This window comes from Mixophyes fleayi, chromosome 5 (genome assembly GCF_038048845.1).
Source record: "Mixophyes fleayi isolate aMixFle1 chromosome 5, aMixFle1.hap1, whole genome shotgun sequence".
In the NCBI taxonomy this organism is placed as follows: Eukaryota; Metazoa; Chordata; class Amphibia; order Anura; family Limnodynastidae; genus Mixophyes; species Mixophyes fleayi.
In genome coordinates, this window is record NC_134406.1 from 98,106,746 (window position 1) to 98,127,763 (window position 21,018).

A 21,018-nucleotide genomic window follows, 5' to 3' on the forward strand; every position below is an offset into this window, starting at 1 on the left:
GGATAAATAAATAAAATACAAGTTGTCACAGATATACAAAAATAGAAAAATTATAAACAAACTTACTCACTTTCAGTGCAAATAGGACAGCATCCTTTTCTATTCAATATTTTCCCCTGTGAGACAGAGATCAATGAAAAGAACCAAAGTTTAGTAAATACTATAGTGTTCCCAGGAGGGTGGCAATTTGAAAACCGTTTGAAACTAAAAAATGATCAGTGGCTGATTTTTTTCTTATCTATCTATCTATCGATCTACCCAGATCTTAATTTAATAAAAACTGAAATAAGTCATGTAGCATATTGAAAAGTGCAATACAGCCTTTATAGCCATTAGTCACACAATGCAATATAACAATGTAAAACACATATGCTGCATAGTTAAAATGCCAGTAAGATTAGGCTGCAAGATTTACAAATCACATTTTCATCATAGTTGGAAAGACTTGACATTTCCAAAACAACTCTTTAAATATGTTAGCATCTGTATACCTCCTAGACTCTCCAACCCGTTTATACGTATTTAAAATAATCCATAAGTCGGTAAGAAAATATACCTTTTTAAATATGTTTATTATTATTTTTGTTGCTGTTATTATTATGATGATGATGTTGATGATAATGATGATGCTCCAACACATTCTGCAATGCTATACAGTCAGCAATATTATTCAGGCACACCACTTCCTGTTCCAGTGAAACATACCATGTTATTTCTTTACCCCCAGCATACAAACATATAAACCCAGGCAAATTTAGCCAGAAGCCCCATAGCTAAAGCAATGCTAAACAGAGTGGCATCCATATTTTAGTATGACATATGTCAGTATTTATAACCTACACATTTTTATATTTGTAACTAAGCCAAATTATCAGCATACTACATTTTCATGGGACCGTCCTAATTTTCAAATTCCAAAGAGACCGTGACCCACCAGAAATGGGCATGGCCTTGGATGAAAAGGATTTCACATTGATATGGATGCTTTGGATGAATTCTGTATATAGAATTATTGGTAAAATTATTTAATCAGGAATGTTGTGAGGCAGTAAAATGAGTGGGCCTTATTGTCACCTGTATAGCCATATTGTTTTCTCAGCTAACTCAAAGAAAATATCATTCACAGATGGCAATAGAAAAATGCTCACCAGCATCATCATCATTTATTTATATAGCGCCACTAATTCTGCAGCGCTGTACAGAGAACTCATTCACATCAGTCCCTGTCCTATTGGAGCTTACAGTCTAAATTCCCAAATATAGACACACACTCACACACAGACACAGACAGACACAGACTAGGGTCAATTTTGATAGCAGCCAATTAACCAACCAGTATGTTTTTGGAGTGTGGGAGGATACCGGAGCCCCCGGAGGAAACCCACGAAAACACAGGGAGAACATACAAACTCCACACAGGTAAGGCCATGGTCGGGATTCGAACTCATGACCTCAGTGCTGTGACGCAGAAGTGCTAACCACTAGGCCACTGTGCTGCCCGTAGCCACACTATCATGAAAAAATTAATTATTTCATATAGACAAGCTGTAATTTTTGAATAAACCTTTGTTTAATTCAACAGTAAAAGTTATGTGCAACATATATTGTTTTCAAAGTCATCATTCTATAATAATGTATCCTTAATCTTTGAAATGTCATACTGCTTTTGAAGATGACTGTGACACTTCAATAAAATGTAGAAATTGTAAACAGCATCCACGCCATGAGTTCAAATAAGGATGGAATCTATGACCAACACCGCTCGTTCAATAAACTCTCTATTCACTGACATAGCTTTCTGGTTTTATTTTAGGAATAAGGTTGCCCATTATACTTCACGTGTGCTGCAAATGTTAGTCACTAGAGGGAATCCCTGAGGAGCATGATAAGTGATATAATCCAATATTTCCTTAAGACTCCTTCTAATCAGACCATGTTTTAGTCTTCCCAGTTTTATGAGCCTTTCAGTTTTATGTCTGAAAATATTTCAGGCAAGACTAATCAGCCTTTTGTTTGGTTGTGCAACAGAAACAGCTGTTGTTTTTTTTGTGTGTGCCTCATTTGGCACCAAAGTTAAGAAGGCAACTTTTGATTTGTAATAAAGTACAGATGTGTATGAAATTAAATGCTTTCTACACTACAAATTCAAGAAACCTTTGTTATATTTATAACCAACCTGAAGATTTTTCTCTAAAACTTTGCAAGATCAACTTAATAGTCATTTACCATATACTGCAAGAAGAAACCCCCCGTTTTGTACTAGGGACTATAAGGTAGTTTAGTCTATGACTAATAAGTGATAGCATTCCATCTTTTCTGTGAATATTTCCAGCCTGCCTGTGTCTTTTTATGAGCTTTCCAGTGTAAGTCTGAAGTGGTTGAAAAAAAAAGAAAAGAATGGAAATCTGCTATTAATGGACCAAAAAAAAAATCCTTGTGCGTCTCTATTGAATTCTGCAGAATCTAATTAAATGAGTTACCTTTTCGCTCCTATTATAGTTAATTATTCTAACCTTGGTGTAGAACAAACCTTTTTTTAAGTTGAAAAATGTATAATTATCCACATTACAACTGGCAAAGTATGTAACATGTGTTACTATGTAACAGTCAAGAGTTCTCATGCTCTCTGAGCATAATACAGCTAAAATTAAAGGGGAAGTCCAACTTCAGAGAATGTACGGTCAATGCAAATTTATTTTCATTGCAATTAGAGAAGACAGTAGATCTACAATAGCTAGATCTGCTCTGCAGATACAGTTGTATCCAATGCTTAGACCTGAACTCATCTGTTGTAGCCAAGGTCAATGAAAATAAACATATCTGCATGGTCAACAGAATTATCTGCTGGATAACTACGTAACTGTAAGCAATATAACTATATGTATAGCTGAATTGCCACCAGGGGGTAAATGTATCCAAGTCTGTTTTTTTCATCTTGCGGGAGATCGGCGTCTTTGCATGTAAAATTTAAAGGGGTGATGGCTTGTAAAGGCAAACTTGCCTTTACAAGCCATAGCCCCTTTAAATTTTAGCTGCAAAGGCGCCGATCTCCCGCGAGATGAAAAAAACGGACGTTGATATATTTACCCCCAGGTGCGGAACAGCGCCAGGAACCATAGCAAAATCTGGGTAGGCCCCTGGCGATGCCACTCTAGCTTTCCAATCTATAGGCCACATGAGTATGTGCGATCTGGTGCATGGGCCAATTACGCGTGCACTGTCTAAGAAGATATGTACAGTCTGCTCTCTTGAGTGCTGAGTGGGGGCCCTGGGGAGGGGAGGCTTGGAGGGGTGGTGATCTGGCATTGCCAGGACCTGTAGCCCTGCTGTTCCAGCAACCCCTGCACCCCTGTAATGTCATTCAATCACTTGCAACATTGCAATTTAATAAAACCGAATGCATTTTTATTGTGCACACAGTCCTGGGGTCTCGTTCTTTATGGTTTCTTTATAACAGCAATAAGCTCAGCTTATATCAACATCTCCACTTTTTCAAACACGCAGTTTATTATATATACTCCAAGGACTTTTATCTAGTTTTAGATTTCTCACATTTATGTTAAAATTGTTTGATTGTACCAGAACCACTTCAGCTGGCAAACCAACAGAACTATCTGCCTTTCTGTAAAAAAACAAAACACTTCCATATCTTGCCTTTCAGCTTCAGATTATGCTCCAGCACTAAATAATGAATAAACATAAAGAATTGCATTCATTGAAAATAGCTGTTTTTGTATATGTGCAAATGTTATAGAATGCATAGGTGCCCTTTAAATACAATCATGTTATTGGATGTTCCCTATATAGCCTATTTTTAGATCAGTAGCATGATTGTATTAAAGGCAGGAGCGGAACACCCAGTCAACGGTCCCATAATAAAATATAAGGAAAGCCTAGTTATACATGTCCAGCCACTTTGAAGGCATCTGCAGAGCAAGCACAGCGGCTAGCATATTAAAGCACTGTAGAGGCCCAGGGCTTTCAGTCAGGTTCCCGGCATTGAGACATAGCAGCTGCATGGGATGCACTGACAGCAACCACTGAGTAAAAGGGTTCTTGACTGTAACAAAAACTATGCCCTACCTCTGAGCAGAGCAATCGGTACATTGCAAAATATCAATACCACAATCACCCATGACACTTGCAATCTATTGTAAAGCTGTTGTCCTAGTGGATGTTGCACAGTGCTGTGGTTGTTTGACGGGAGCCTGCATATCTAATCTGCTGATTTAAGTTGCTTTTGACACCCCAAATTCTTCTGAACATGCTTTGGACTGTAGTATTACAGCAACATTCAGAGTGGTTGGTACATCAAATGTAATGTCACATTGATTTTTGTATAGTAAATAGTCAAGTATTAGTATGCGGCATGCTAAACCCAAAAATATATAATACAGTGCAAGTTATTTTTATAGACACGAGAATGTCAGATGCAAGTTCAAACTACAGGTTACTTTCTATGTTGATCCCGGCAAAGCATTAAGAGAGTACAGAGAAACCAGCCTTTCACGTATCCTAGAGGGGTCAGGAGAGAGCCACATTAAGTTGTGATTGACTCATTCAAAATATTCACATGTGCTACTTATTATTTCACCTGCGACTCTGTGAGGAGATCTGTAAAACATGCACTGTTGGGGGTATCCAAGGACAGGCATAAGATCCACTGCTATAAATGTTTATTAGTAATAAACTTAAATTAATACATAACAAACATAATAAAATCAGCTTCAGTGAGCGATTTAACTGCATATACTTAAAAAAAAGACAGTGAAAAACTTACTTGGGGGCAGCTGTTGACTGGAATGCATTGCTTCTTGCGACATTCTGTCTTGCCTTTCACACAAGAACAGATGGTGCAGTTGACAGAGGACCACATCTCTCCATCCTGCAAAAAGAGCCAAAAAAATGCAACCATCAGCTGAGGATTTCAACAGCATGTGATCTCAGTCCTGTATCAAGCTACAGGAGAAAAATAATTTCATCCCCAGTAGGCTTCTATAATTGTATAACATAAATTATGACTTATGAATAAGGTATTTTTTGCATAGAGAAGATTTGCTTAAAGCAAAAGTAACAGATTATCCTATTAGAATCTGTGGTGTATTCTCACTGCTAATTACATAGTGTAATTTATACAGGATATAAGTAAGGATACTCACTCCTAAGTATTTTCTAGGAAGCATGGCCTATGATTATGGAAGAGCAATTATAGTCTACTGATTCCCCTACCCGCATGTAAATAATATTAAGATTACTCACATAAAAAGACTTATTCAATATAAATATACATTATCTGAAAGCAATTTAAAAAAATTCTCAATTGACAAAAATCAGAAGAATATAAGTTTACTTATTTCTGAGGCTGTACATTCATATGGGAGCACCATTTTTTAGATATAGATTGTACTTTAGAATAAATTGTCAAATTGACATATAGATTTCCACTCAGTGCCACTTTAAATGTATATTAGTGGAAGTCGATCACCTTTTTGCAGTTTATATGTCTGTTTTTCGTTTCTTAAGCAATTCATACACATCTGTATTTTGCTTTTACTGTCTGCAGTGTATTTACTGCTCATTACACTTAATATTAAGTTACCAAGTGGAAAAGAATATGGAAATCTGATAAAGTTTACATTTCTATATAAGGCAAAGTTTACATTTCTATATAATATATGCTTAAGACAAAGAAAAACAATTTTACAAATTTTACAAATTTTACAAAAGAACATAAATGTTACTGTTATTTTAATTGTTCGTCTGATCAGTTTTACCATAACATGATTTAGGTCATTGGTTTTCTTTTTTGTTGTTTATAGATAACAAAATGTTATTATCACTAAAGCCTTACCCTAAATATCTTGTTTCCTGACTTGCAGACTTTCACTTCTTCCGCAGGTACATAGGAGACACACTCATCACAGCAGTGCTCTTGCCCATTGTTACATGTTCCAGCAGGTGAACACTTCCTGCTACAGACTACAGTGGAGTCCTAGATAAAAAAAACAAACCATAAAGGAGAGATCATTTTTCTGCAAAAGTTTGACAAGTGCTTTGAATCACTATTATGTGCTGTTGGAGGACCATGTTTCTCCCACTAGCTCTCAATCTGTGACCTTCATTCTCCTCAATCACACAAACGGACAGACCGCTGCCTCTCCACAAGATCAACAAATACTTTGTGTTGCTGTAAACATTTCAATTATATGATTGGCTGCAGGTTGTTCAATCCCCACTCACTTCAAAATTGTACTTATAACTAGTTAAATACACAGTTTAGGTTATTAGTCCAGGAAATTATTACAATTGAAGAAAGTCATATGTTACTCCTTTAGAGAATAGAAGGACAGTTGCCTGTTGGAAAGTTGGTTTTGACTCCCATTGGCTCAACACAATTCATAATTCAGAAAAAGTTGCATTTGTGGCTTTTTCTCAACTTTACTACAAACTGACATGGGTGCATGGGTTTTCTCATACATGGCTACAAAAGATTGTAACTCACTTCCTCACAAAATTCATTAAGCAACCACCATGCCGGTTTTAAGAAACTTCACTGCAACTTTCTTATGCTACCAACCCCTGCACCAGCTGTTATCCACCTTAAACCATCATTTTTCTACCCTCTTCCTAGGAAATCCACTACTCTGACACTTCTTTCTCACCTCTCTTAAACTGCCTTTCTACAAGTCCCCACTCCATTGTCTCCATTTTAACACTTTTTTGTATGCTTCCCCCCACTTCTTCCTCTCCTAGTTTTGCATCTACCTCAACCTGACACATAGTTTGTTTTGTATTGTTTTTATTATTGTTTTATGATACCATCATCATCATCATCATCTATTTATATAGCACCACTAGTTCCACAGCGCTGTACAGAGGACTCACTCATACCAGTCCTTGCCCAATTGGAGCTTACAGTCTAAATTCCCTAACATACACACACAGAGAGACTAGGGTCAATTTGACAGCCATAACTTTTTTTCACATATGGGTCTATTTATTATTTAGACCCTGATTATGTAGAAAACATATTTTTTTTATCACTGCTTATCACAGCTATTTAAATATACTTTCTTTGCTATTTAACAAAGCTCTCAAGCTCGGCGAGACATTTCACCCCAGAGTGAACTGATATCTTCCTGGCTGACTTCTTATTGTTTGCATTGTGATGTACAGTAATAAGTCAGTGCATACTCATTGTACCTTTTCTCTGGCTCAGGAGTATGAATGAAACGGAAGAAATATTTTAAAAAATGTATTGGAGCACAGAGGCATTAGGCTGTCCTCTGCAATATAGGCTCGGTGTGTAATTTGTCATTTAAATTGGAGTGTATCAGATATTATTGCTTCAAAGTATTATTTATATATTTGTCACTTTTCACTCTAAAATGTCCTATATATTTTTAAGTGTCTATCAATATGCGTAATGTGCATCTTGTGAGTGGTGTAGACATGTTCCAGGCACTGTATTATCAGGGTGAATTCTGGTGGTTACTTAGTAATCCTGTGTCAGTTGTCTGGATATGTTCTACTAGTGATAGTCTTACAATATAGTGTGTGATAGCAAAGAGGGGAGAAGCAAGCAGCCTATGGAAGATGAACCATGAAGTGGTGAGCTGATTCCTCATTGTTTCTTCCCTGGCGGGATCTTAACATTAGATTCCAATGGTTAATGCCATAGCTGCGTGTGGGGGCGGGGCTCTCAACTGTCATCACAATTTCTAACCTATTACAGAGTCCTAAGACCCGCCCCCACCACTTAACCAATGAAGTGGGTATTAATCGAGACAGTAGGCAACTATGGTTAATGCCATCCAAAAATATACAGATTGTATATTAGCTGCAACACTTTTTAACATGTTTATTTTCTTGTACTTTATTACTGCACATTATGTGCTGCATCATATATGCACTTATGTATAAAATCCTATGCACCTGAATGTTCAGTACCAGTGGCTTCAGTAGTAAAAGTTTTGCCTTTTGCTGTTTCTGACACATGTGACAAAGAGCATCCAAAGGTAAAGCCTGTATTTGGCGGCAGGTGTGTTACTTACCCTGCAGGTGCATGCTGTGCAGTTGTCATATATAAAGTTGGAATGATTGTCATAGACATCACTTCGAAACAAGCAGCTGCCAGAAGGCAGGTCAAACACTTTTCTTTGGCCTAAAATGAGACAATAAAAGTAAATGTAAATGAAAATGCAATGCAAGGAAATTCATTTCTTCTATCAACATGCAATTTGAAAACATAAAAAAAATGTGGTTTAAAGAGGCAGTTGAAAGGAAAAACACAGTTTATTAATCCATTCATAAGGTAAATTGCTTTTTTTTTGTGTTAAACTCTCTGTATTATGATGCCAGAAATGTAAAGGTGTTAGCAGTAATGCAATAACTCGCTACAAGCAGGGCCACAGAGACCCTCAGGCCTCAGCCACTTGCACCCCCCCCCCTCCCCCTTAAGTTATATGTGCCTACACTCCATTTCTATGAGTCTCCTGAATTTTGGGGAGACCTACCAGAAGATTAGGCATCCTCCTGGAACTTAATGGTGAGGCTTAATGACGCAATTTGCTCCATCAGGTCCTGCTATGTGATACCGTGAATCTTGCCATTTTATAGCAGGGGGCGTGGGCAATGGTGACAACTCCTTCTCCTGCACTTGTCACCTAACCTGAGGTTATAACAGTCAGCAAGTATGCCTTGGTTCTCCTTATTACTTAATTTCTTCAGTAAGTCTGTTGCAGTATCATTAGTCACTAACTACTTCTTGCCAACAGTCATAGTTAATATCTTGAACTTTGATTTATGAAAAATGAAATATGAAGGTCGCTCTGTCGCTCTGTTGAGGTCCTATTACAATGAAACTGGCACTTTCCATTAATACATAAATTAACTCACAATGCATTTATTTTTTTTACAAATGCACTCATAGATGAAGAACAATTCTTTTAGATGAGTGCTGTGATAGAGTGTCTGTTGCTAACAATAACACATTGTTATTGTTATTGTTAAACAATAGAGTGATTTGGGTTAATAGCATACTTAACAACTTTTAAAACCTGTCACTTCGAAAAGTGTAGGGGGCATGATGACGCCGTGGCTTCGCCATAGCTACGTTCCCTACTAGTTAGAAAACAGAAAATCACGGAATTGAATAGCAGTGGGTAGGGCTTAATGATGCAATTGTGTCACTAAGCCCCGCCTCCACAAGTGTGCGGGAGGAGTTCCTGAAATTCGGAAGCCTCCTGGAAATTTCGGGAGAGTAGGCAAGTATGGTGCTTGCTGCTATGTGCTCCACATAGGTGTATAAACACGGAATGCTTATGCATACAAAGTAATAATGACAATTCAAATCCTACTATCAATTTTGTATCATTTCCTTAGTTTTACATTTTTCTCCTAAAGTACTGCTGGGTGAAGCCTAATTTATGGGTTAATTAGTTAAAGTAAATTTGACAGTTTTTATTATATGTGTCAAATGTTAAAATTTCGGTGTTTTTGGTATTTGCGCATAAAAAATTTGCTCTAAAATGTGTCTACAAAATGCATACCATTGAAGTGTAGGAAGACACCTCTGAAGACATTTAAAATCTAGTTGGTCTCCTGGCTCTGCAGCCACCAGAACAAGTAAGAAATCTTCTCCTAAATTAAAGCTCATTTAAATATCTTCTCCCTCAAAACACATAATTTCTTCAGTACAGATATTTCAATCCTCCTTCCTATTATCACAAGAAGGAGATACATTTGTCAACATGTATTCACCACCATCTTAATCTGCTTACATGACATTCATCAGGGTAGGCGCCATTAGGCAGCTTAAGGCAGCTGCCTAGATTGCCGGGCTCTGGGGTGCGGCACTTTGGCTGGGTACCTACACTAACAATGTTTCTGAATGAGACATTGTTAGTTAGGCGGCCAGGTCGGTTCAATCTCTGTGATCGACTGCCTGCCTTCTTTTCCCCAATGCGCTGTCCCTACATGTAAAGAAAGATGGTGATGCCTTGTGGAATCAGAAAATGTGGAGAGAGAGAGAGAGAGGGGCACCAGAAAATGTGAAGAGAGAGAGAGAGAGAGAGGGGTCACCAGAAAATGTGGAGAGGAAGAGAGAGTGGGGCACCAGAAAATGTGGAGAGGGAGAGGGGACACCAGAAAATGTGGGGAGAGAGAGGTGCACCAGAAAATGCGGAGAGAGGGGACTGCAGAAAATGTGGGGAGAGAGAAGGGGCACCAGAAAATGTGGAGAGGGAGGGAGAGAGGGGCACCAGAAAATGTGGAGAGGGAGAGGGGGCACCAGAAAATGTGTGGAGAGAGAGGTGCACCAGAAAATGGGGAGAGAGGGGGCTGCAGAAAATGTGGGGAGAGAGAGAGAGAGAGAGGGGTCACCAGAAAACGTGGAGAGGGAGAGAGAGAGGGGCACCAGAAAATGTGGAGAGCGAGAGGGGGCACCAGAAAATGTGAAGAGAGAGAGAGGGGACACCAGAAAATGTGGAGAGGGAGAGAGAGGTGCACCAGAAAATGGGGAGAAGGAGAGAGAGAGGGGCACCAGAAAATGTGGAGAGGGAGAGGGGGCACCAGAAAATGTGGGGAGAGAGAGGTGCACCAGAAAATGGGGAGAGAGGGGGCTGCAGAAAATGTGGGGAGAGAAAGAGAGAGAGAGGGACACCAGAAAATGTGAAGAGAGAGAGAGAGGGGTCACCAGAAAATTTGGAGAGGGAGAGAGAGGCACCAGAAAATTATGGACAGGGAAAGGGGGCACCAGCAAATGTGGGGAGAGAGAGGTGCACCAGAAAATGGGGAGAGAGGGGGCTGCAGAAAATGGGGGGAGGTTATTTTAAGAAATCCCCACAAGTTTCTTACTATTAATTTAAAGGAACTCAAAGTTTGAGTAACCATTTATTTTATTAGTATTTGCATACTATTTGGCTCTCCCCTGTTGCTATCTATTAGTATAATATTATTTAAATGTACAGACTACATTAGCACATAAACAAAGGTAATCTAATTGACATATATACAGCATTAAGCTGTTCATTTATTAAAATTTTGCGGGCAAGAGGGCATGTAAGAGAAAAGCTGTTGGGGAAGGAGGCATGTTTGAGAAACGTTGGTGGAATGGAGGTGGTATGTGTGACAAGAGCTGATGGGTACGGGTGGCATGTGTGAGAAGCTGGTGAGCAGCAGGGAACATTTGTAGCCTCCCCTCTAGATATCCTGCGTTTGCTCCTAAGCAGCAGTGAAGCCTGGACAGCATTCTGCGTCAGACATCAATACATCTGGACATCAGTGCATCTGGACTGCAGCCTTACAGCCAGGAGGAAGCAAGTTACTATTTATATTTTACAAATGTCAAGTGTCTGATGGGCTAGGAAGTGAGATTATGGGAAGGTGGGGCGGTAGGCTGAAGCTTTGCCTAGGGTGTCGAGAAACCTTGCACCGCCCTGGACATCAAAAAACTGCATTTATGTAATTTACAAAATGTACCTTAGCGACTAATCAGTACCTGATTGTGGAAGGTTATGACCGTTTTCTATAAACCAGCAATATGAACTACCTATTAATAGAAATGCTTACTTTTTTAACTCTTTGCATTTATATTTTCTGTCTATCTGCTTTACTGGCAGTGTTTCCCTAGTGTAAGTATAACTCCATGTAAATGATGGGGGGAGGAAAACGTTTTGCAAGTATAAAATTCTACAAAGATTGATATGTACTGCTTCTGTATAGATGAATAAAAATATCATCTACTTGCCCACTCTCCCAGAATGTCCCGAAGTCTCCAGAAATCCGAGTAAGTCTCTCAGACTCCCGAAGAGCAGGCAATGCTCCCGCATCCTGCTGAATGGGAACATCGATGCCACAATTCGTCATGAATCATATCAAATAGCGCAAGTTACGGCGAAGTGACACGATTTGTGGCACCCCACTCTCCTCCCCCTCTGCACTGCCAATTCATCACCTATCTGGGTCTCCCATAGGGAGAAATAAAATATTGGTACATTTGAAATATGATTGCAAATTAAGTGAATGCATTTGATATTTTACACAGACTGGGATTGTTTTATGTGAGATTGACAGATCCATAGTATGATGAGATAAAGGTCGGTATATTGAAAAGGGTAACAAAAGAATAAATATCATGATAAGTGACAGAGGTTTAGATCAGAGGATTTGCTGCCCACACATACTGCAACATCACAGGCAATAATGGAAAATATGTATGTGGCCCTGAGCTGGTCACTGTGCCAGATAATGAGCAGACAAGATTACAGTGTGCATGGCCAGCTATAGACAACTAACATAGAATCTAATAGAAATATATTTCCATGTCTTTGTTTCAAAAAGGCCCATATCATTGTATTCATCATCAACTTAAAGGGTACTTAACCCAATGCAACATTTCAACATTTATCATGATTGGGGATCTGGACAGCAGCAGAAGTTTCCTAGCCGAAGAGGTTGCCCATGATTGGATGTCAGCATCACATGATTGGCTCACGTCATACCCAATTAAAAAACTTGGATACAGATCCATACTAACAGCTGCAACTGATTACAAGTAAAATGTTATAGCCATCTCTTTATAAATTCCCTTAAGATAACATTTTGTTTGTATTATCTTAAAATAAAGCATGTTACTTTAAAGATCAGTAAATTAGGTTAATTTTAGATTCACATCTAAGGTGAAATATTGAGCATAAAAAGTTGGAAAATGAATGTAATATTGTATATATATATGACCGGAAACCGCAGTCTATACCTGGAGTGATATATCAGAAAGAGTCCACTGACAAAATCAACAAACACCTATTTTAAAATCAGCTGTATCATAAAATTATCAAAAGCCCTGTTTAAAAGTCTCCCAAAACAGAGTGGCTGATAAAGTACATCTTTGTTAGAATTCTTGCACCCATATTTAAAACAAACCACATCCAAACTGTACAAATGAAGCCATATTCATAAATCACATGAATTATTATTATCATGAGCATGAGAGGGTGCCATTATTCAGTGCCATTCAAGCAGTGCTACACAAAGAACTGTGTTGGCTAAAGAAAAATCCATCAAACAAATTGTGTAAGAGATTTCTGTTGTTTACCTCATTCGACAGCAAACAGGACTATAAACATTAGAAATGTCTTGCAAATGTGCAAGCGGTTGCTTTAACTGGTTAGTTTCATTTATCATGACCATATGCTCAAGCCTCCTACGTCTTTGGCCACCCAACAGCAATGAGTAACACAAATCCTTTTAGTGATACAAAGTATCCTTTGATAACACCAATGTATTTTCATTAAAAAAAAAAGTCAACATAGATTTTATTCTAATGCTACTTTTCTGTGCTAATGACCTATTTTGTTTATTTTCTGTAAATAAAAAAAGAGTAAAAGAAAATGTGTTGGGAACCCTTATATAGTTTTACTTAAAGTTTATTGATATTTTATTCCCTCTAAGTTCATAACTGTATAATTTTTACATAAGCTCCAATGTTGTTTCCCTTGTCCTCTAATATTTTTATTTCCTCTTAAAAGACTACTACATCTATAATTCAAAATATCTTATGTCTTAGACCTACAGTAATAATAGTATTCACAAATATATGTGTACAGATACATGGAACTTATAAGAACTGAAAATATTTGAGATAAAAATGTGATTGTGATGATGATATTCTTCCTATGCACTTCAAACTTTTAATCAGCCATCTCTCACAGTTGGCCATGTCTTTTTGTCTGAAACAATAGTTTGCACTCATTCTGGGCAGCACGGTGACTTAGTGGTTAGCACTTCTGCCTCTCAGTGCTGGAGTAATGAGTTCGATTCCTGAACATGGCCTTCTTTGTGTGGAGTTTGTATGTTCTCCCTGTGTTTGCGTGGGTTTCCTCCGGGTGCTCTGGTTTCCTCCCACATTCCAAAGACATACTGGTAGGTTAATTTGCTGCTATCCAATTGACCCTAGTCTGTGTTTCTGTCTATGTGTGAGGGATTGATGCGAGTGATTCTCTGTACAGCGCTGCGGAATTAGTGGCGCTATATAAATTAATGATGATGATGCTTCAGGATTTCATGTGGAGTTGGATGCAAACTGCGTTTTCAACACATAATACATTTTGTTTTCACTTAGGCACATGCCCACAAGTTACATTTGCAGCCAAATGTAGGCCAAGTCACCTCTTGCGCTCATGGCCACATGCTGACTCTTGCAATTGTCGAGGAAAAGGAGGTGTCGTGTAAGGGTATGTTGGAGCAAATGTGACTTCAGCATTGGGTGGGGTATCTGTGAATGTTATTAGCAACATTTTCATCATCATCATCATCATTTATTTATTTATATAGCGCCACAGCGCTGTACAGAGAACTCACTCACATCAGTCCCTGCCCCAATAGAGCTTACTATCTAAATTCCCTCACACACAGCAGACTAGGGTCAATTTTGATAGCAGCCAATTAACCTACCAGTATGTTTTTGGAGTGGGGGAGGAAACCGGAGCACTTGGAGGAAACCCATGCAAACACTGGGAGAACATACAAACTCAACACAGATAAGGCCATGGTCGGGAAATGAACTCATGACACCAACAATGTGAGGCAGAAGTGCTAACAACTAAGCCACTGTGCTGCCCCATTTTGTATGTATGTGAACGTTATTAGCAGCCCATTTTTATTAGACAAATTGTATTTTAAGTTCAGAGTCCCATAGCAGTTCCACTAGTTGCCAGCGTGACAGATACATAATTAATTCATTATTTAAAATAAGTCTTTAAACATGAAAAAAAAATATCTAACGTGTAAAATGTCAATGCCCCTGTCTGTTTAACTAGAAAAGAATTCTAAAACTTTACAGAATGCAAATATGTGTCAATACTACACATTATTTGTATTTCTTAACATCTCGTAAATTACAAACCAAACACAGGGACAGGAGAGAAATGCTCATAAAACACACAGAAACGATTCCCAGTGTTTACAAGGATCACATCACATAGAAATTATTTATTCTTTTTGGCAAGACAGTGTGACATTGACTCCTAGACAGTAATGTTCGATGATGTTAGCAGCATGAAAGTTTGTTATTCTGGACTCTGAGGTGGGGGATATTGCCTACCAAGGGCATTTAGTTTTACTTTAATATAACTTCATTGGTAGAAGTCGGTCAGCTTGTTGTAATATTTATTTTTAAGAATCACTCTGATCAGTTTAGTTTTTTATACTGAGCTTAGTTCAAACAAAATAAACATTTTAAAAGACAAGTCGTAAATTGTCAGTAAAGGCAGCACTATACCACACATATGCTCTCTGCATAAAGGATGATGCTCTCTTTAAAATCCCTTAGAGGCTACCACTTCATACAAGTATGCACTTAGAAATGTGCTGGAAAGAGGCCACCTTTTCATTACACAATTGATATGCTTCTTCAGTAAAGACTAACTGATTCGCACAACCATATTGTCTTATACTTGGATATCGCAAGTAAAGTCCATATATGCAGCGATAATGTTTTTTTTAGTAAAACATTGATGTTTTTGAGGGGAATTCAGAGTATCATGAACAGCGGCAGGCTGGCAAATTTTAGCCCGTGGGGCAAGACTCGGCTCAGCAGCCTATTTTAAAGGAAAAAAAATGCAGGTGGCCCAGTGACCCAGCCCAAGGTAGTCCACTATGAGACCGACCAAGGGAGCAGATGCCCCCAGCCCAGCTAGCCCCTGGTCATGAAAGCACTCTGCAGGGATGTAATATCATTGATTTTTTTTCGTACTCTGTAGAGTTGTGCAAGAAAAATCAGTGATGTTCAGGTACCATAGTACTCGGAAATGAGCGCAGCCGGACATCACTGTGATGTCTGGCAGTTCATTGCGGGGAATTTAATTCCCCCTTTGCACTTAAATGGACTGTATAATTAGGTAATTAAATGTGACTTAACCTAAGTATATCAGATGTATACATATTACTTAAATTTACATAGAGAGAGATCAGCAAACAAAATCTTAAGGCAGTGCAATACAATTGTGTCTTCTATGCTTAATCTAATAATATGGTCTACTATGCCCTTCTATTTAACTCCTAACGCTGATGCATTCACATGCATATGAAAACTAACTCACATAAGAGCACTTACACTGATTAAGCAATAAGAATGAATACTTGTTGGAGACAACATTTTGAATTCCATTTTAATTTTCCCAGGTGATCTTGGGAAAATCATTTCAGCAGCTTTAATCCAAGACAGAAATGTAGATTTTAAGCTTGCCTGGGAAGGGATATTTTGTTGGATAAGGTGTGGGAATGGTGCTACATAAACTTCTTAGCACCATGTAAGCATATAAACAAATAAAAATATGTTCACTCACCTATACATTTGGGGCAACACTGTCCAGTAGGAATGTGACTGAGATGCTGGGGGCATGACAGAATGGGGCAGACTTCTTTTATGCACTGTGTCCTGCCTCCCTAAAGGAAAATAGGTGAGGTTAGAAAAATAAAGACTGCATATCTAACCTAATAACAAATCTCTGGGTAAAAACCCATGGCTACCCTCCTAGAAGCATTTATGAAAATAATATTTATTCAGCGTAAGCATAATTATTATTTAAAAAACTATTATTATTATTATTATTATTATTATTATTATTATTATTTCATTAACATTACCCTAAAATGTCCATAGAATTTAACTGCTGGGGATTACAGTCTAGGAGTCACAGTCAATATTTTGTGATATTTATTCATTGTAGCAACATTTCAATTCCATTGTTAATTGACTAAGGAGTACATTTCTGCTGTTTTAAATTTGTTTTTCTAAACCATTAATGTCCTAGTACTGCACTTACATCCGCAAAGCGCAATCCTTTCCCAATTTGCACATATTGGTAGTCAGGATTTCATCCCTGGCATTGATTTGGGTTTAAAACTCCCAGCAAGCTTTATAAGATTTGTGCCATAAAAGTTAGTGGAGGATTTTCAAGTATGCTCTAAGTGGACCTCTAAAGCATTGTTGATAAAAGGACACAAAGGACTAAATCTCTGATAAAATAATAATAATAATAATAATAATAATAATAATAATAATAATAATAATAATAACCAAGTATTCAAATACTATAGATCACCTGTGCATAACACACAACCATTTTTTGGGCTCGACAGAAGCAAGACCGAGGCAGGGGAAACATGGGTTGCCAGGGCAGAAGTACTATTGTTGTATTTCTGACCCTGCACCTCAGGTCCCTCTGTTGCTATCCTGCATTGTAATATTCGTCCCTGTGTTGTATGATGAATTAGGATGAATGATTCACTGCCGGTCTCTCCCTGTACTACTGCGGAGCTTAGTTTTGTGAGTGCGGCTAATGGGCCTATTTATCATTATGCGGCAGTAACAAATGATTTGCAGCTTATCGTTGCTATTTACTAAGAACAATTCATCTGATTATCAGCTACCGGCAATACTGGTTGTCAGTGGTAAGAGGGATCTTGCTGCTTCTTCAGCCAGTCTTGCATGCATCTGCACATCTGTGGCCTGGTTTTGCTGGTTTTCGGATGTGCAATGAAAATGGAAGGCCTGCATTGGGCTTCCTGCTCCACTTACATAAAAAAAGCAAATAAATATTACAAATAATTAATATTTAAATGTTAATCCAAGGGGGAAAAAAGCATTTTCTCTGGCAATAACTCCTGTTATCACCATCCTTGCATGGGGTAGCTATCGCCTGGTGAAGCTCGACCAACCTGTTTGCCGGAGGACACCCTTTGATAAACAAAGAGAAGCCCTAACTCTGTCGAAAACACCCTTTTTCAATGGAGTAATGACTTTTCTGACATAGGCCCATAAGTTTTGCTGCCTGGGACAAGTGTGAAGGTGTTGCTAAAGGGGGTACATGTCTTACTACAGAGGAAAGGGAATATGAGACACACAAATATAAATTTGTTCTGTAAATGCTATTGGCAGCATTAGCGAAGCGAAACAGTGCCTGTGTGTCTGGAAATTAGCACTTATGCTGCCTGCTATGTTTAGGAAACCACAGTAAAAGCACAGAGTTCCCTAGGCTAATATGTATATGGGTTTGTAAAGTACCTATATGCCATTACCCCTTGGGGCATGAATCTCACCAGGTCCTTTGTGCCCGTTATACCCCGGGTCTAAGAGCAGTGCAACAAACAAACTTGGGGTCCCAGGACAATGACATGCTGACATTCAGTGTCCCATTTGAAACAGAATCGAGCACCACTGTTGTAGACCAATGTGCATGGCATAAAATGTTTTATGCTGTGGGACCAATTAACTGGATTTACTGGTGGTCTTTCATTGAACATCCATCAATTGCACCAAAATTTTATGTTTTGCACCATGAAGACAGAAGCATCACAAGATGGGTGTTTGAAATTTAATACACCTCGCTTTTGCCCATAAAGTTGGACTGGACTTTAATTGCACATTACACTGTTGCAGTGTGTGGTATGACATCATAAAGTATTCCATGCTGACTAGCATGTTAACAAAAGTCCAGTAACCACTCTAGAGTGGATAATGAGAAACACATGACAAGTTTCTAATGTCACTAATTTAGAAGTATTTGAACCTCTACCAAGGCTAGCAGTATTTCCACAACTACCTAAATGTAATACATGAAGTCTCTGCAAAAGCCCTCATAAAGCTGTCATGAATTCAACATTGAACTTTCATTGAAATGGTGAAAAATGAGGTGCGAATGTTGAAGGCAAAGTTGAGAAGAACCAGATGTTGATGGATCTAAGAGTTAATAATCAGAACTCCCAGTCATTAGAACTCCTCTTAGAAAAGCAGAGAGGCACTTATCTAAATTAACACAGTGACTGCTTTGTACAGCTACAAAAAGCATTTATGTACATTTCATACATGAAACGCAAGTGCTATTAATGGGATATGACAACTATCTTCCCAAGATGGGTTACATCTGTGAGGTCTAACCAGGGGTTGACCTGAAACAAATTAAGATGACACCTCTAAACATTATTACAATAAACACTAGCACTATTGGGACAAGCCTAGTCTAAATAAGGCTGACTCTTGTTTATGCCTCTGAGAATGGTATGTTCTCTATAAACATGATAGGTTTAAGAAAGAAGGAAGGGCCAGGGAGAGTCTCCATTCAGTCTATGAACAAATAAACTCAGTCAAGGGCATGAGAACGTTTGTCATGTATGTTTCCATATGCATTATGGATAGCTGCAATCTATTACAACTATGAAGTAATGACTTTACTGAATCGTGGGTTCCTTCAATGTTTGTTAGTAAAACAGTAATCTTCTCTGTAGAATTTGTAACTGTAGAAAACAAAATAACTGGCTGAATTTTATCATGTAGCATTTTAGAGTCCACAAAGCCCTTGGGGCCAAATGGCACATGAGTCCGAAGGTTAACAAATGAGGGCTCATACACAATGCAAATATAAAGTACAACAACAATTGTCAAGGTAATATTTATATCCACGCCACCCCTCGATAAGACACCTTCCTCAACTGTCACTCCCTTGTTCCCAAATTTTTCTGTCTCTTCTACTTCTGAATATCTTATAGACCTTTATGTCAAAACGTATTCAAGGAGCTCCCATAAGTGTCAATATTGTAATTTTAGCATAATACTTTTTTCATGAGATGTAAAATCTATTTACATTTTTCATGAGATTTAAAACCTACCTCTTATTTCTGTCTTTGTATGGTAAAAATACTAATTTATATCCAAATGTATGGAGAGGTACAGATTATGCACATTTTACCAAGACACTGCAATTCAGTGCTTATAAGTAGGCTAGATTGGGGCGCACTGTCTCCTCTAGTTCCATTTTGCGACAATGGTAGTCTGGCATGGTTAGAGTTGATGATTGACAAGTGACAGGAACTCAATTACACCGTTTATCTCAATTAAAGTAGTATCCATGTATGTAATTAAAATGTGATCCTTAAACCCTACTTTCACAAGACTACTGGAGAGATGAGACACGTTCCCTTTGGGTCCATGAACACTTACTTAAGTTACAAGGATACAACATTGAAGATGATATGGAGCTGCTGTAAGGTGACGTTATTAAGTAATTGGTTTAGAGGTCAATGAGAAAGTTTAATGGCAAGGTTAGTTCCAGGAAAAAGCATTATTTTCAAATTTCTAGTCTATGTGATTGCACTAGGCATGCTAGTCAAAAAAACGTGTCAGTTATATTTCATTCTATTTTCCTTCTTTCTATGAACAAAGAAAGACTGGACCAATTAATGGTTAGGAAAGGTGCTGAAGCAACTTGTGAGCAGTTAGATTAGCCATGGCGGGTACTACTTTAGTCACCACCTACCATAATTTTGATTAGTTTATATTAAGGCGTAAGGAATGGGTTAATTGACTTCCAGTATCTTCTTGAGAATAATCAGAACAGGCGAAACATCTCTATGGATTTTCAAGCATTTCTAGCTCATAACACAGCTAAACATTTGTTATGCTTCCTGCAATTAGTACTTAAGATTGCTTTTCTCTAGTTGCATTCCAAGACAGTACACATTCAAAACACAACCTATACATCCGCTACAATATCCTCTAATGTATCTGAAGCAATTTGTTTGGCTCAAGCAACACTTGGCAAAGATTCAGTGCACAATTTTTCATGCATGGCTGAAAAATTTGAAATAGGCCAACCTGGAATTTTATCCTGACCTGACATATATCACAAGGTACTGATATCCAGTAGCCAACATCATGATCAGGAAGAAGTTTCTTTCTCTCTTGAGCTCTCCCCTTGGCAACAGATAGTCCCCCTAGAATTTTGATTGAGTGAAAGAGCAGGTGGTAACAAACCTATAAATTAGTCAGTTCTTGATGTAAACACATTCATTCCAACAGTGAAACTTTTACTTTCTACCATTTCAGGAAAGTTATGACAGCTTTATGTATTTTAGTACATAACTGACATAACTTTGGTTTTATGAGAAGTGCTGGATTCTGTCCATGTGAAACAGTAGCGTTAATGGACAGAAGTACTCAGAGTAAAGGGGTTTAGTTTC

General features: G+C 38.2%; 1 protein-coding gene across 1 annotated transcript in view; it reads right to left on the reverse strand.

Annotated features, from left to right (window-relative positions):
* BMPER (BMP binding endothelial regulator) overlaps window positions 1–21,018 on the reverse strand; it is a 165,269-nt gene that overhangs the window by 57,698 nt on the left and 86,553 nt on the right. The window contains exons 7-11 of the mRNA XM_075211287.1: window positions 16,347–16,446; window positions 8,055–8,164; window positions 5,852–5,992; window positions 4,781–4,885; window positions 71–116 (exon numbers count right to left, since the gene is read on the reverse strand). Of these exons, the coding sequence (XP_075067388.1) occupies window positions 71–116; window positions 4,781–4,885; window positions 5,852–5,992; window positions 8,055–8,164; window positions 16,347–16,446 (502 nt within the window). The remainder of the gene's footprint in view (window positions 1–70; window positions 117–4,780; window positions 4,886–5,851; window positions 5,993–8,054; window positions 8,165–16,346; window positions 16,447–21,018) is intronic.